Genomic DNA, 14,960 nt, shown 5'->3' with positions numbered 1-14,960 from the left:
ATACTGTTCAGTAAATGCAGGAACACAGAACACACAAAAATTTGACTAAACAACAGTAAAAGCTTCACATGGAAGTTTTCGCCCTGGCACTACAGCACTCTTCCATGACTACAGCAATCAATACTTTTATTGTCATTGTTCCCTAAAATACATTTTAGAAGTAGCATCCCAGCTCTCTAGATTCAGGTGTTCTGCTTGGAGAGTCAGGAATAATTCCCCTAATTCCCTTTCCCATAAAGTATGATGGGTTTCAAGCAATCTAGAGAGAGTCTTATACCAAGTTATTCTTTAAACTAACATAAAATTGGATACATTTAGAGACTGTAGTTTTCTAATTGAAATCCATGGCTACGAGGCTGTAAAAAGAATAGTTCTACTAACTTAAAAGAAAAGCACAGTAAATAGGAGACAGCCTGCAACAGAACTAATCTTATCTTAAAAATTACTTACTTCCTTCTCTTCTCTTACCTAGATCTTGGATGTTTCCAAATGCAGAAAATGGTAAATCTTAAAAATGTTATTCTACTGAATATGCATTAAGAGCTACTAGTGTAACTTGAACCAAGAGCATATTCTGCCTATTTAAAAAGATTGGGTTTCTATACGATTTTTTTCAGGACAAATTGCTGACTTTATTATCAAGATTTTTAGGGAGTTACCAATTCCCCCTCAGCACTCCAAACAGCTTTTACAAGGAAATGGAAGGCAATGAAGGATCCCTCCCACTCCACACAAAGCGCACCCAGGAACTGGACCAGACACATCAATCAATACCTGTTAAAAGTTTCTGTCTTTAACTTTCTTTCTTACTTGTAACATTAAGAACCTCTCAGGCCGGGGGGCAAAAACACATATGCTAACAGACACTGAGTAGTATTGTGCTTTAACTGTTGTGTATTTAAAATATTTCTTTAATTATGTTTGTTACGGGTTGTTTTTTGTTTTAACTCATCCACAAATCCTACATATTTACAAAGAAACCCAGAAAATATTTAATTTCCTCAAATGCAGTTTTTTATTAAATGTAAAGATGGTTACAAAACCTAAGTTAAATAAAAATATTTCACTCCTAAAAGTGAAACAAAACAAAAACCCTTTGGTTTAAGTTTATTTAAATGGGTTTCTGAGCAGTTTTGATATACTACCATAAATATTAGTTTCTTGTTATATATCCTAATCACACAATCCAGCCACATACCGTTGCTGTCATGAAAAACCAGCAACAAAGGACTGGACAGAAAGTCATTCAGTTTCCCTGTAATTTCTAAGGGAGCTTTGTTTCATAGTTGTCCTGCTTGGTGACTCTGAAAACTTCCTTAAGCAGCTCGAGCGGGCCAGTGTTGGCATGAGTATGGTAAACTACTCCAACCAGTTACAGAAGCTGACAGAACAATTCTTATCTTCCCCTTGCATTTATAAATACCTAAACTTTGATCTATTCTCTAAAAGATCCCCGATTCATTCCATTACAACTGCACCAAAGGCTATGGACTAGCCTGATTTCACATGTTACTGGAACTCTGCAGACAAGTACAGAGATATATAGCAGTGAACGGCCATAACTTTAATGATCAAACAGGGACATTCCACACAAAGATTTTGCCATCACTTGAAATAGCCAGTTGATTAAGTTTTCAGGCACTATTTAGTATCTGTAACCTGGGTTATAAACTAGGAATATTTTAAATATGTTTTTCTCATAAGCACCTCCCAGGGTCATTTGTTTTACCATACACCATGTAATTATTACAGAAAGCCAGAGGTGATGTGTAATATAAGCAAAATAAGCACTGAATTAGAATGTGTAACTCCAGGGTCTAGAGTCGCCCTGCAAATAAATTGCCAGGTAGCTCCTCACAACCTTAGCCTCTCTTGACCTTTCTTCCCAATTAAATGAGGCTAATGTTTACCTAGTTCAGGAGAAGATCATCAGAATAATGCATGTTCACTTTCCCATTTCTAATCATTTTGGATTTGCTTTCACTCAAGACTTTCAACATAGCAACAAGCCTTACAAAGCAAATTGCACTCAGAGGAAAAGCAGGACTATCACGCTTGAAACAAACATGTTAGGAACTGAAAAAAAGGAACTGCTGGCAAATAGAGAGGGAGATCACAGAACTATAGCATCACTGAGCAAGATGGAAGGTTTAATCTAATGGGAGATATGCAATGTGTTTGCTTGTGTGAGATATGAGGCTGTCCTGCACGTGCAGGGGATTAATTTAGATGGTGTAGACATCCAGGTGGTAATGAAGACGAAAACGTGAATGTTGCTTCCCCTGCACAGTTCGCTCCTCTTTGACTGATAAGGTTCACCCACCAGACTGGGTAAGAGATGCAGGACAAAAAGGCAAGCAAAGATGTGGCCCGCATCTGGCAGAAAGAAAGGCCACACAAGAGGCTAAGCAATTTCTGAACTGCCTGAGAATGTAAATATTATGTAGTTTCTGGTTAGAAGATTAACATTAGTATTTTCAAATGCAGAGACTCCTGTTTTCAAAATGGATTGTTACAAGACTGGCTTTTATAGAATAAACACCCAGACTTCACAGAAATAATTAGCCCTCATTAACAATTAATTAAAGAACTAAGGCCTTAGTCATGCAAAGTGCTAGACTGAAGCTACAGCTTGCTAAAAGTCATCAGTCTCGTTTACTACAGTTTAGTCTATTTGGATAAGACAGTATTAGAAAGGCTCTCTGGTACAACACAGGGACCAAAATGACTGCCTATATCCTCAACTCCAGAGATATTAAGGACACTAGGGAAAAAAGGGTCATCCCAGGCCCATTTTAACCAATACCTCCAATTTAAAATTTTAATTTTGCTTTAAGAATAATTTCGTTATATGAAAAAACTTACTGCAAAGATTTCCTTGACTATACAAACCCCAAACCAAATTGAAATTAGAAGAGAACTTGCCAACTTTTCAGTTTAACAAAAGAATGAAACAAGTGATTTCATAAATAATCACATTCAAGACCCGCAACACAACACTACACTGTACAAAGTGCATCTCCCAGGATATAAAAGGTTAATAAACTGTAAGGAAATCATTTGGAAACTCAGTTTGTGAACAATACAAAAGTGCAACAACAAGTATCCATTTTATGTAAGGTAAAGTCAAAAAGCCAGCAGCTGCTGAGCGGGCAAACTCTTCCTCCTGTTCATCAATAATTTGTCTGCTACAACAAAGCACCCTGAAAGCACAAATGCCAAAAGTAAAAAGAGATCTGTAACAGGCAGAAAATAATGCTATTTTCAAATTGCTTTTGAAGACACGATTAGGACAAACCAAAGCCTGCTGAGTGGTGCCTGCTTAGTAGTCACACTCCTTAAAATAAAACCCTTTAAAAGATATTTCACTTTAGAATATACAAATTCTAAAAGCAGGACTAGCTCAGAAAATTTCATGTACAAATACATCAGGTATTCCCTCATTTCTAATAGTGCAGCAACTTTTAACCCCTTCTGTATTCTAAACGTACATCACCAAGACTGAACCCCCAAATCCCGTGATTCTTTCTCAAAGTGAAAGAGAATGCTCGTTCCTAAAGTCAAGTAGATGCTGAAGCAACTGGAGGGCAGAGGCCTACAGTGTACTGGAAGTGTCGCTTCGGGTCTGAAAGTCAGGACTTGTGAGCACTGTTGGCAGAACTGTTTGGAGATGATGAACTATATTGCCTATAGTGAATCAACATAGTTACAATGCCATGACTTCTGTAAAGAATTCTCATTTCATTACCTTCTTAAACTTCACCCATCATTTCTTACTAATAACAATTAATGGCTTCATCGAAAACAGGGGAAAAAAAATACAGAGCAAACTAAGAATGGAAAATGTCAAACTGCAGCTCTAAAAAAGTAAGGAATGGTCCCGAGGCTTCGGATGACCAATTCAACAATCAAGCTGCTGAACAACCCAGGTTTAAGAGTTTCAGGAATAAATTCTTACTTACCCAGCTTGAATGAGCTCATTGAGTTTAGCTGCATTCTTGTCATCCATACCTTTACATGAAATGGGATAACACAGTGAATTAGGATTTACAGTGATACAGCCAAGATCTGGTTTTGTGTCCTGTTCGGTTTACAAAGCTATTACATTTCATTCTCACACAGAATTGATGTGCATAAATGACCTACAACATACCCTTTCTGAAAAGTTTCTGTTTTCATAGCATGCAAGCTTCACACGATCCTCGCCAGGAAATTACATTCTACTCGTGGATTAAATGACCCTAGTTTAGGTGCTACAGTCATCTTGGGTTGCTGGGCATTAATCTGAACTGAGGTATTAAAAAGAAAAGCTTCCTCATCTTCCTGCTCAATCTGTGTTGCTAAGGCAGCACAAGCACAACAAAAGAGCATCAAGCACTCTCAGCACTGAATACAACAAAAAAGTAAATAAAAGTAATAGAATGCACGTGTAGCCCATACTTTTCTTCTATGCATTATACAGGACATTTTAAAATGGACATTATGGTAACTAGATTTATATTCCCTATGATAGTTAGGCCCAGATCTACTTACTTAACAATTAACCTCCCTCTGGCAATGCTGAAAGTATTACTGACGTGTTTTTGTGTCTCAGTAGCTCCACATAAGTACATAAGTTATCGCAATTTCTGGGAAGATGGGACTAGGCAAATACCACAAAAGAGGGGAAAAAGAAAAAAAAAAAAAACACCAAACCAAAAAGAAACTACTTTCCCCAGCTGCAGGGCAGACCTCTCAAAGTGGGAGCAGAGGCTTGCAGCTTAAGCCCATTTGGTCTTGTAGACTCGAATTTTCCAAGTGACAGTGGATAAACTATGTAACCACGTACCAAAGTTATAAAAAGACAGAAGCCCAGAGTATGCATGCATCGCCATGGCGACTGTGCGAAACCTTATTCCCAGTCATAGCAAGGAGGGTCTGTTGATGCTTTTAAGACAAGACATGGATATAGGGAAGAAACATTAATACTGATTTCTACTGACAATGCAATCTTTCTTGTCTCTGCACCTTCTTTGTCAGAGAACAGTTCAAAATTGCTTCTACAAGATGAATTAACACTGGAGATCTTTGAACAGACAGAATAAAGTCAGGATGAACATTCACAACAATCTAGTTCATCACACTTTACAATTAAATTCCAAGGTAAGGAAATAATATAGCACAAAAAAAATCTGCCAAAATACCACAATTCTACTCGGAATTATACACACCCAGTCATTAAAGCTTTCTTGACTTTTTCACTTTGTAACTAGTATGACTTTACAAAGAAGTGAAAGTATTTTGATGATTTTCCATGTCTCATAAATTAAACAAAACATGTAAAAGATGTACGATGATATAACACTCACTCTACAAAAAGCCTGGGGACAAATGAAAAAAAATATACAGATAAGAAAGTATATGTGCATGGACTAGTGCATACAGCGCACGTCCCTCTGCCCATTCTCCAAGCTAGCCATGTTACAGCTCTCTAGACTGGAAGCCATAACAACCATGGGAACCGCATCCTGGGCTGCATCCCCAGCAGCGTGGCCAGCAGGGCGAGGGGGGATTGTGCCCCTCTGCTGCGCTCTGCTCTGGGGAGACCCCCCTGCAGTGCTGCCTCCAGCTCGGGGGGTCCCACCAGCAGAAGGACATGGAGCTGTTGGAGCAGGGCCAGAGGAGCCATGAAGGCGATCAGAGGGCTGGAGCCCCTCTGCTGGGAGGACAGGCTGAGAGGGTTGGGGGTGTTCAGCCTGGAGAAGAGAAGGCTCCGGGGAGACCTCAGAGCCCCTTTCAGTGCCTAAAGGGGCTCCAGGAGAATGGAAGGGGACTCCTGATCGGGGAGTGGAGCCATAGGACGAGGGGGAATGGTTTTACACCAAAGGTGGGGAGATTCAGACTAGATACAAGTCAAAAATTTTTTACACGAGGGTGGCGAGCCCTAGCCCAGGTTGCCCAGAGAGGTGATAGATGCCCCATCCCTGGAGGTGTTCAAGGCCAGGTTGGACGGGGCTCTGAGCAACCTCATCTAGTTAAGATGTCCCTGCTCATGGCAGAGGGGTTGGCCTAGATGGTCTTTAAAGGTCCCTGCCAACCCAAACTATTTTAACGTTCTACAAACATAGCACCAAGCCTCAGCTGAGATATCTTGCTAATGCAACCAATCAGCTTCCAGAAAATGAGGGAGCACTGGTATGGTATATACTCATCTGTCTACACTCACCCTTACAGTCAAAACCTGCCTCGACAAATTCAGAACGCACCTCGGTTAGCCAGTAAAGTTGTTATTTCAGATTATGATTTGTAATGCTTTTTCATCTTCAGGGTTCAGTAAGTAAAGATTTAGAGAATGACTTAGAGAAAGGCACCATCCCAGATTTTGATTGCACAGGCAGAAATAATTGTGGGTGCAAATGATACCATTTACACATTTAATTGTTTAGTTTTCAACAATAATAAAATAGATAATCTAAACTGCATATACATTTACCTGTCATGTGTGTGTATTACATGCACTGCATTCCACAGATAGCAAAAGTTAAAGATATCTGTCAAAGAAAAAGGGGACTAATGCAACAGACTAAGGTGGTCTTTAAAAATAAAAAGACATCTAATGAAAAAATGACACCACAGATTACTGCAACAGAATACAATGAACACAAATTCTAAATAACTCAAAAGTGAAACTGTACCAGACGTTGCCAACTTAAAGAGTAGACAATTCTGATTCTACCATATAAAAATAATTTTAAGTCACTCATACTCACATCCTCCAATCTTTTTCCTTAGTTCCCCATAGCAGATTAAGCCATAAAGCTCCAGGGAGGATTTTTTCAGCCCTTGAGAAAACACTGAAAAGCAGAAAAGGTGTAATTGAGATGCAGACCGCAGATACACAGGGACACCACCGACACAAATCCATCTCACTGTTGAAACGATTATTTTCAATGATGAGACAAACACCTCATCGAAGGTAAGACTAAGTTCTGTTTCAAGAAACACTATAATGAGACGGGTTCACCAATTTCCTTCTGATGACTTAAATATCTGGGAAATGCAGTATTTTTTAGGGTACAGAAAAAACAAAGCAACTTCCACAGAATGTAAACAATTATGCAACAGTTCAATATGCAAAAAAAAGCTAATTCACAATAAAGCTAACTCTAGTATGACTTAACTATTTACAATTTCTAAAGGAAATGTCCAGGTGCCCCCGAGAAAATGCGTATAGAACTGTTTCTTATATGAAAATTAACAAGTAGGTCTGAACTTTCCAGATGACAGAGAATGTCTTCCATGCACATGAATGCACCTTCAAGATTTAATGCAAATTCTAGAGTCTAAATTTTTATATGCAGAATCACACACATCTTATTCAACTTGACCAAGATTCTACTCCTTTCTCATCAACACACATGATGTGGACATTATTATTGCTAATATATCTATGACAGCACAGAAAGACTGTCTTATGGTTTAGAAATCAGATGAAAATATTTATTCTTGACTATTCATCAGGAATTCAGTTGTCTTTGGACTTGCAAACTCATTTTAATCTCAAAATCCAGGCATACATATTTCTACCAATACTAGAGCTAATCAAACTACTGCACAAATTCTGAAATTCCTACAGCCAATGAGATTTCAGACCTCATATGTACAGATAAAGAACTTCATGTTATCCAGAAAATCGATGAAGTTCCTCTATGACACCTTTTTTTTTTTTTTTTTTTTTTTTTAAAGTTCTTCCATACTGTGTTTGCTGTAACACTTGTTTTTAAATAAAATACTAATGGCTTGTTTCATCTTAAAAGGCCATCATGTTTTGGAAAGGGAACTCAAAAATACACCTTTAAGACAGGTGTTTTAGATGTGTAAGTAGATAACCTAATCTCACGAAAAGACAAAACAATTTCATAAAGAGACTATATTGCACACTATCTTGCATTCCCTCAGCTTTTTTCTAGTCATATCCATTTCTCATTAATGAGTTTTTTTAACTTCACAGGCTCTGGCCACAAATCATATGGATGAATCTACTATCCAAGCTTTTGCTGATGTTAGAGAGAATTGTTTAAAGACCAAAAAAATTCAACAACCATGAAACATGGACAGCCGGCTGAATATGAGCCGGCAGTGTGCCCCGGTGGCCAAGAAGGCCAACAGCATCCTAGCCTGTATCAGGAATAGCGTGGTGAGCGGGACTAGGGAAGTGATCATCCCCCTGTACTTGGCACTGGTGAGGCCCCACCTTGAGTACTGTGTTCAGTTTTGGGCCCCTCACTACACTGAGGTGCTGGAGCGTGTCCAGAGAAGGGCTACAAAGCTGGTGAGGGGTATGGAGGACAAGCCCTATGAGGAACGACTGAGGGAACTGGGGGTGTTCAGCCTGGACAAGAGGAGGCTGAGAGAAGACCTTACCACCCTCTACAACTACCTGAAAGGGGGTTGTAGAGAAGTGGGGGCTGACCTCTTCTCCCTGGTGAAAAGTGGTAAGACGAGAGGAAATAGATTCAAGTTATGTCAGGGGAGGTTTAGATTGGATATTAAGAAACAATTTTTCACTGAAAGGGTTATTACACATTGGAAGAGGCTGCCAGGGAAGGGGTAGATTTGCCATCCCTGAAGGTGTTTAAAAAAGGGTAGATGTGGTGCTTAGGGACATGGTTTAGAGGTGGTTTTGTTAGGTTTAGATTGATGGTTGGACTTGATCTTAAAGGTCCCTTCCAACCTTAGCGATTCTATGATTCTATGAAACATGCCACGATTTATGCAACTTAGAATATAGCATCAGAAGGACAGGAAAGCCCTAGAGACCCTTACTTGATCAACAAGCTAATGGGAGAACTGAAATTCTCAGGTTACCCACCAACTGACTTGAATTGTCACTGCCTGTTACTTGAATAGCATGCCCTCGATAAAAATCAATTATCAATTATCATGTATTACTATTATTGTTACAAAACACTAGCAGTTCAAACGATTTCCTGATTTCCTTCTCATTCAACAAGATGGGGAAGGAGGGAAAAGAAAGGGAAGAGGCGAATCCTGGGAATACTAAGTTACTGAACCAACGATCCAATTTCAGGTTTACTTAAAGTGTGAGCAAATACTTCACCATTTACACCTGCATTGAACTACTTATTTCTACCTTTGCCCAAGAAGCGCAAAGTAGCACTGGAGTCAATTTGCTTGATGAAGTCATGCCTGACTACTATTTAGGTAGCTGTCCTCAACAGTGTGTTCCTGAGAACAGGAAAACACTTCCTTGAGCCTGTTTTTTCCCCAGTATTAACAGTAGGATCAGCATTTATTATGGTGTGGTGACCTGATATAAAAGCAGTGATGCAAATACCAGTTTTTGAGAAATATTTTTCAAAAAACATGAAAACATGAACCTTAGTGTGGCCACGCTAATAAAAATAAGACGTGTTCACAGACATCCTATTCAGTATTTGTCTTCTCATCTCCACCATTCCTATGCTCTATGGTGGCACTAAAAGGCAGGAGTCTAGCCCTCACAAGACTCTGAGCTCGACACTAAGCCCATTTTGTTGCATACTAACCATTATCAAAGTCAATGTACTTTGAGATCTTGTGCCAGGTGCGGTAGTAGAAATGGCGGACCTGTTCCTTATTCTTCACCATGCTTGCTGGTTTGCCTTTCTTCTTGTATTTCAGGGCAATGTTGTTCTGGATAGCTTCAAAGTCCTTCCCATGCTGAAGAATAAATAAAACAAATCCAAATACTCAAAACCAAACTTCTATCTTGCCACAAGACAACTCAAACAACATGAGCGAATTTGGGGTTCCTTGTGGAACATTAGATTTCAATGGTCATAAAATTCTTGGGTATCAGAACTCAATAGCAGAAGAATGACACTGGTTTCCTTTATTTTATATAAAATGTATTATAGATGTCAAATAAATTACTTTCCAGTTTCTTGAACTACTTCAAAATAAAAACTGTAAGTTGCTAGTGAATTTAAAAAAAAAAAACAAACACCAAAACCAGCTTTACTCATAAATGTGCTAAGTAGCAGAACTGAAAATACCAACTTTCTCACTTAGCTTGCTTTACTTTCCTCTAGCGTTGCCCCCCCTCCTACTTCCATTTCTGACTAGGGTGAATTAAAAGCCTCTTATATTTAACTTTTTCACTTTTATTTACAGTAAATTTCATGTTCCGGTTGTTAGGAGTACAAAATTTGAGTTTCAAATAATAAAGGGAAAGACTATATTAAAAAAAAATAAAGAACTACTTACAGAAAACACATTTTTACACTGTAGGTCATTCAGAAGTTTATTCTCAGGGTAAAAATATAAATGAGACACCTAAGTGTCCTTTAAAACTAGCTAATTCCTATAAAATCCTTGGAGTTCAAAAAAGGAAAATTTAATTTTATATACATTATCACTGAGCTCCTGCACAAAATTTCTTAGTATTCAAAAAAAGTTGGAGCTGATTTAAATATGAAGTGTGAAAACCTCTTTTGAAAGTTAGTGACACAAAACGAATGGAAGTGAGGAACCAAACAAACCAAATCCCAAATCCATCTTAGATTTCTAAGTTTTTGAACTTTTTCATCAGCATTCAAAAATACCCCATTTTCTTTGAGTGATGAAGGGACTTGGAACTTACATGATTCCCAGCAACCTACTGCAAGTCAGGAGTTAAAAAAAGCAAAACAGTGTTTAAGTGTTCATTTTGTCCACAAAATACATACATGTGAGTCAAGCCTCCCACTAAAAAAATGTTTTTAAAAACAAGATGCACACGTGTAAAGAAAATCCCCCACCACTTCTTTTGTATCACCTTAAGTATATATTTTTGTAACAGAAGCGCTCTTATAATAATCATAAAAACAGGACAACCGGAAACACATCATATATATCTTATGAGATAAAAATAAGATGATCTCGCTTTTCTTTGTCTCTCAGCCCTGGTACAAACTTTTTCACGGTCAAAGACTAAACGCAGTGCCTACAATTCTTACTGGAACAGAACATACTTTCTTGTTTGCTAGTATTATAGTGTAAGTGTTGCTTCTGAAAGCTGAGATGGGGGCATCATTTATTTATTCGCATTTGAAACATTTGAAAAACAATATAAATTATTCTAAACATTCGTGAATAAAACCAACAAATATTTCCTGTATATTTCAAAACAAACAAAAAAAAACTTGACACTTTGTGGCTTTGATTTACAGCTGGGTTATAGCCAACTGTATAGACACGTGCATAGACAAACAAATGCGTATCTGTACTTACACATGTTGCTCCTGCAAATCTCAACTGAATCAACCTTCTTTAGAAATATCCAGACACTAAACAAAGCCATCTGAGCCTGTTATTTTCCTCTACATTACCTCATACAGTCCCTCGAAGAAAGTATTTTTGTCCTCTGTGCTCCACGATTCCCACTGCCGTCTGACCTTCTTTCCTTCCTCCTTCTCTCCAGCTGAGGAGCCCAGGTTCCTTGCTGCCGACTTGGAATTCCCAGCAGGATTGCTGGGAGGAATTCCTGATGTGCCACCAGATGCAGTCCCTCCATTGTCTGCTGCTGCAAAAAAACCATGACCAGAGTGAGTATTAAGCCAACAGGACAATTTATGGATAGAGGTAACTGAAGAACTCGGAATCTCCTCCTTCTTTACCACTCCTGTCTATATCACTTTTTTGCAAGATATTTCACCTGAAATACAACAGGCAAGTAACAAGGCTTTTTTTAACGAAATAAAAGAGCAAAAAACAAGGAGAAGGTTTCAATGGCTTAATTTCATATTTCCAGAGATAAAAGAGATAAGCATGAACATACCAAAGCAACGTCTAAAAGACAACATACTGATGCTCCTACACCAGTGTGCTCTGCAATTGCCCCTTTGCAGCTGAGGAGAACTTCTGAGCAATGCTGAACTGCAACGTGACCAATAAAGCAACCTAACTAATAACCACGAGAAAATACACATAATTTCACACCCTTGTCTTTGGTCTTGATCCTACTGCCTCCGAAATAACTGTGGTAACGCAAGCACTGAAAGACATCTACTTTAGTTCCTCACATGACAATGGATCAGCGTTCTCAGGAACCTGATCCTCAGCATAAAGCGCACCACCTCTGACACTCAGTCCACCTAGGATAATTCAAGGTATCCCAAGGATGGCAAGTCCCAATCCCTTCCCCTTCCTCAAATCCTTCTGTGGCTTTTGGAAAAAGGCACAGAAATGTAATCTTGGTTGCACTTGAGCACCCCAAAGAACATGGATCCGAAAAAAAATATGAAGATCGGAAATACTAAAATGAGAATAAAGCCTGATGGAATTAATTGCATTTGCTGTTTATGTAAGTAGGGGACGGGGAAGAAAATGGGATGGAGAAACTGCAGGAAGATGAGAGCTACATACAATGCAGGAAGAGTCCATTCCCTCACCTTCACTCAAAAGAAAAAGCCTCTTTTTTCTTTTAATCGCCTCTGAAACGATTAGTCTTTCAAAGGCATTTTAATCAGCAAAAACATTTATCAACTAACCTTAAACCTGTGATTTATTCACGACAGAAATCAAACCAAACATCATGCTTGGTCTGATGCTGTAACAGAATTATCAGAACGTTAAACCACAAACCAGGAAGACTTCCCAAAAAGTGTGCTCTGTTTATTCCATGAAAACGCAACCATTCTCAGTAACCTACATTTCCAAAAGATACTCTCTTCAATTTTGCTCAGAAGTGTTATTTAAGATTTGACTGCTCTTATCAATGCAGGAGTGTACTTAACATAGCAGAAGCCTTTTAACATTAAACATACATTGCTCATTATAAAGAATGCTTATTACAGTTTCCATTTTTCTGGTTACTGTCCTTTAAATTTTGTGTTTTATCTCATGACAAAGTGGCTTGCCTTAGTTTATTTGCTTATAAACCCAGCTTGTACAATACAGCAGTCCCAACTAGTTTCCCAAATTTTTATACACATTAGTACAGTTGTCTCTTTTGTATTTTGTTTTAAAAAGTTCAGTTATCTTTTGGAATTCAATTTTATGAAACACCTTGTTTACCTGACAAACTCAGTGTTTTTACATGCATACATATATGTATCCTGTTCAAGCACTGGCATACCCCAGTTTGATAACCCTAATATTTGAAAAAGAGGATCAGAAGAATCTATTGTCATAGGCTTACTACGGTTTAGAGATTTGAAAGACTTGTACATAAATCTTAAATGCAACTATTCAGTTGCAGTGTAAAAGTAATTCCTTTGGATGACAAAACCATATTTCTCCAAATCCTAGAAAAGCTGTTTGTTCAAGTAATGAAGAACATTTGAAGTCAAACCTGGAAAAGAGCTAGATGCATGAAAGTGCATTCTTTTCTTGCATACAATAAATATTTACTTGATATAAAATATGATATTGTAACCATTTTAAGGTTAATATTTCTTTTATTTCCAGAAATGACTATTTGATCCTTTCGAAGAAAATTACTGTCACCACAGGGAAGCATGTAAGGCAAAATATGAAAAATAACTGGACATCTAAAGACAATGCACTTAAAAACAACTTTCAAATAAACATCTTTCTATTTCCTAAAGCCTTCATCAGCCACTGATAAAATAATTGAAAGTTAAGCAATTTAATTCTGGTACTGTGAAGGTATAGCCTTTAAAAAAGTGAAACCATAAGAAAAACCCAAGCACTTCAATAGATGGCTGAGAAGAAAACCAACAATTTTAAGACAGAGAATTGCCTCTTCTGCAAGTGTGCGATTGGAATATCACAATTTGCATGGTAAAGAAATACAGATCTTAATATTTAACATCTTTGGTCAAGAAGGGGGAATTCAAACACATCAGTTCTCAATCTCAGTCTACACTCTCCTGTTGCTACTAGTTCCCAAAGCAAAAGACGTCCTTTATCAAAAGGCAGCTACAGGATTCTATTCCTGAGTTACTATTCTGATGGCAGACCTCTAACTTTCTACGAAATCAGTTAAAGGAACCATGAATGCGGGGTTTGGGGTTTTGTTTGTTTATCTGTTGGGTGGTTGCTTTTTCTTTGGGGTTTTGGTTTTTTTTTTGTTGTTGTTGGTTTGGTTTGGTTTTGTTGTTTGGGGTTTTTTTTGGGTTTTTTTTTTTTTTTCCCCCCACAACCCTGTATACATACTTAAATAAGTAAAAACCTGAAGGCAGCTGCCTAAAGTTCATATCTTACCAAGGATTTTCTAAAGACTGTATAGTACACTTGGTACACCTGAAGTTTTCATTATTAAAAAGCATAAGAAGCAAAGTATCAGTGAGGACTTTAGATTCTAGTAAGACTACGAAGTTCAGCAGATTTCCTCTTAGTTGTATGTAAAAGATGAAACAAAGTATGCTAAAGACTCCACTGATTCAACTTCTACGAAGCGCAGGTAGCTCATAATTGCTCTTTTGTTCCTTAATATATTCTTACTACTCTACAAGACAAACTGTAGTCCTGGGAAGTTTATCATAGTCTTTCTTGGTTTTAACACAAATAAATGACTATCCAGACAATTGTTTAGAGTATCATAGACTAAGATCTAAAAGTTCTAATATCTTGTCACCTGTACAGAGATCTTACATGCCATTTAATTCTTCCAGGAATAAAGGACTTTGCCACAGCATCCCTTTGCATAAACTTTGTTACTACTGTGCATGGTAATATTTGAGTTACCACAATACTCTCTAGAGTTTACTGGATCTCCGTAAGGCAATGGAATGCACTATCTTCTAAAACATGATCTTATAAACCAATTCAGGATAAAAGGAAAAAAAAAAAGTAAAGATAGTCATACATCATTAAATTACACTCCATAAATTCGTTCTTTCAATCTTGCTCTACGGGATTCTTTTAACACACAAAACAGCTGACAAGTTTTCATCCCCTCGCTAGCGATAGATGATGATGATCATTAATTTCCAACAATAGATTACTTAAAACTTCAGCAATGCATTAAACCA

At 37.8% G+C, this 14,960-nt stretch overlaps 1 protein-coding gene across 1 annotated transcript in view; it reads right to left on the bottom strand.

The window, feature by feature from the left end:
* Positions 1-14,960, bottom strand: part of CRAMP1L (Crm, cramped-like (Drosophila)) — a 48,397-nt gene that overhangs the window by 26,724 nt on the left and 6,713 nt on the right. The window contains exons 3-6 of the mRNA XM_009886369.1: positions 11,352-11,545; positions 9,549-9,702; positions 6,750-6,833; positions 3,963-4,011 (exon numbers count right to left, since the gene is read on the bottom strand). Coding sequence (XP_009884671.1) covers positions 3,963-4,011; positions 6,750-6,833; positions 9,549-9,702; positions 11,352-11,545 — 481 coding nt within the window. The remainder of the gene's footprint in view (positions 1-3,962; positions 4,012-6,749; positions 6,834-9,548; positions 9,703-11,351; positions 11,546-14,960) is intronic.

This window comes from Charadrius vociferus, unplaced genomic scaffold, assembly GCF_000708025.1.
Source record: "Charadrius vociferus isolate BGI_N301 unplaced genomic scaffold, ASM70802v2 scaffold585, whole genome shotgun sequence".
In the NCBI taxonomy this organism is placed as follows: Eukaryota; Metazoa; Chordata; class Aves; order Charadriiformes; family Charadriidae; genus Charadrius; species Charadrius vociferus.
The sequence above is the reverse complement of the archived record's forward strand: the minus strand, read 5'-3'. Positions and strand labels throughout refer to the sequence as shown.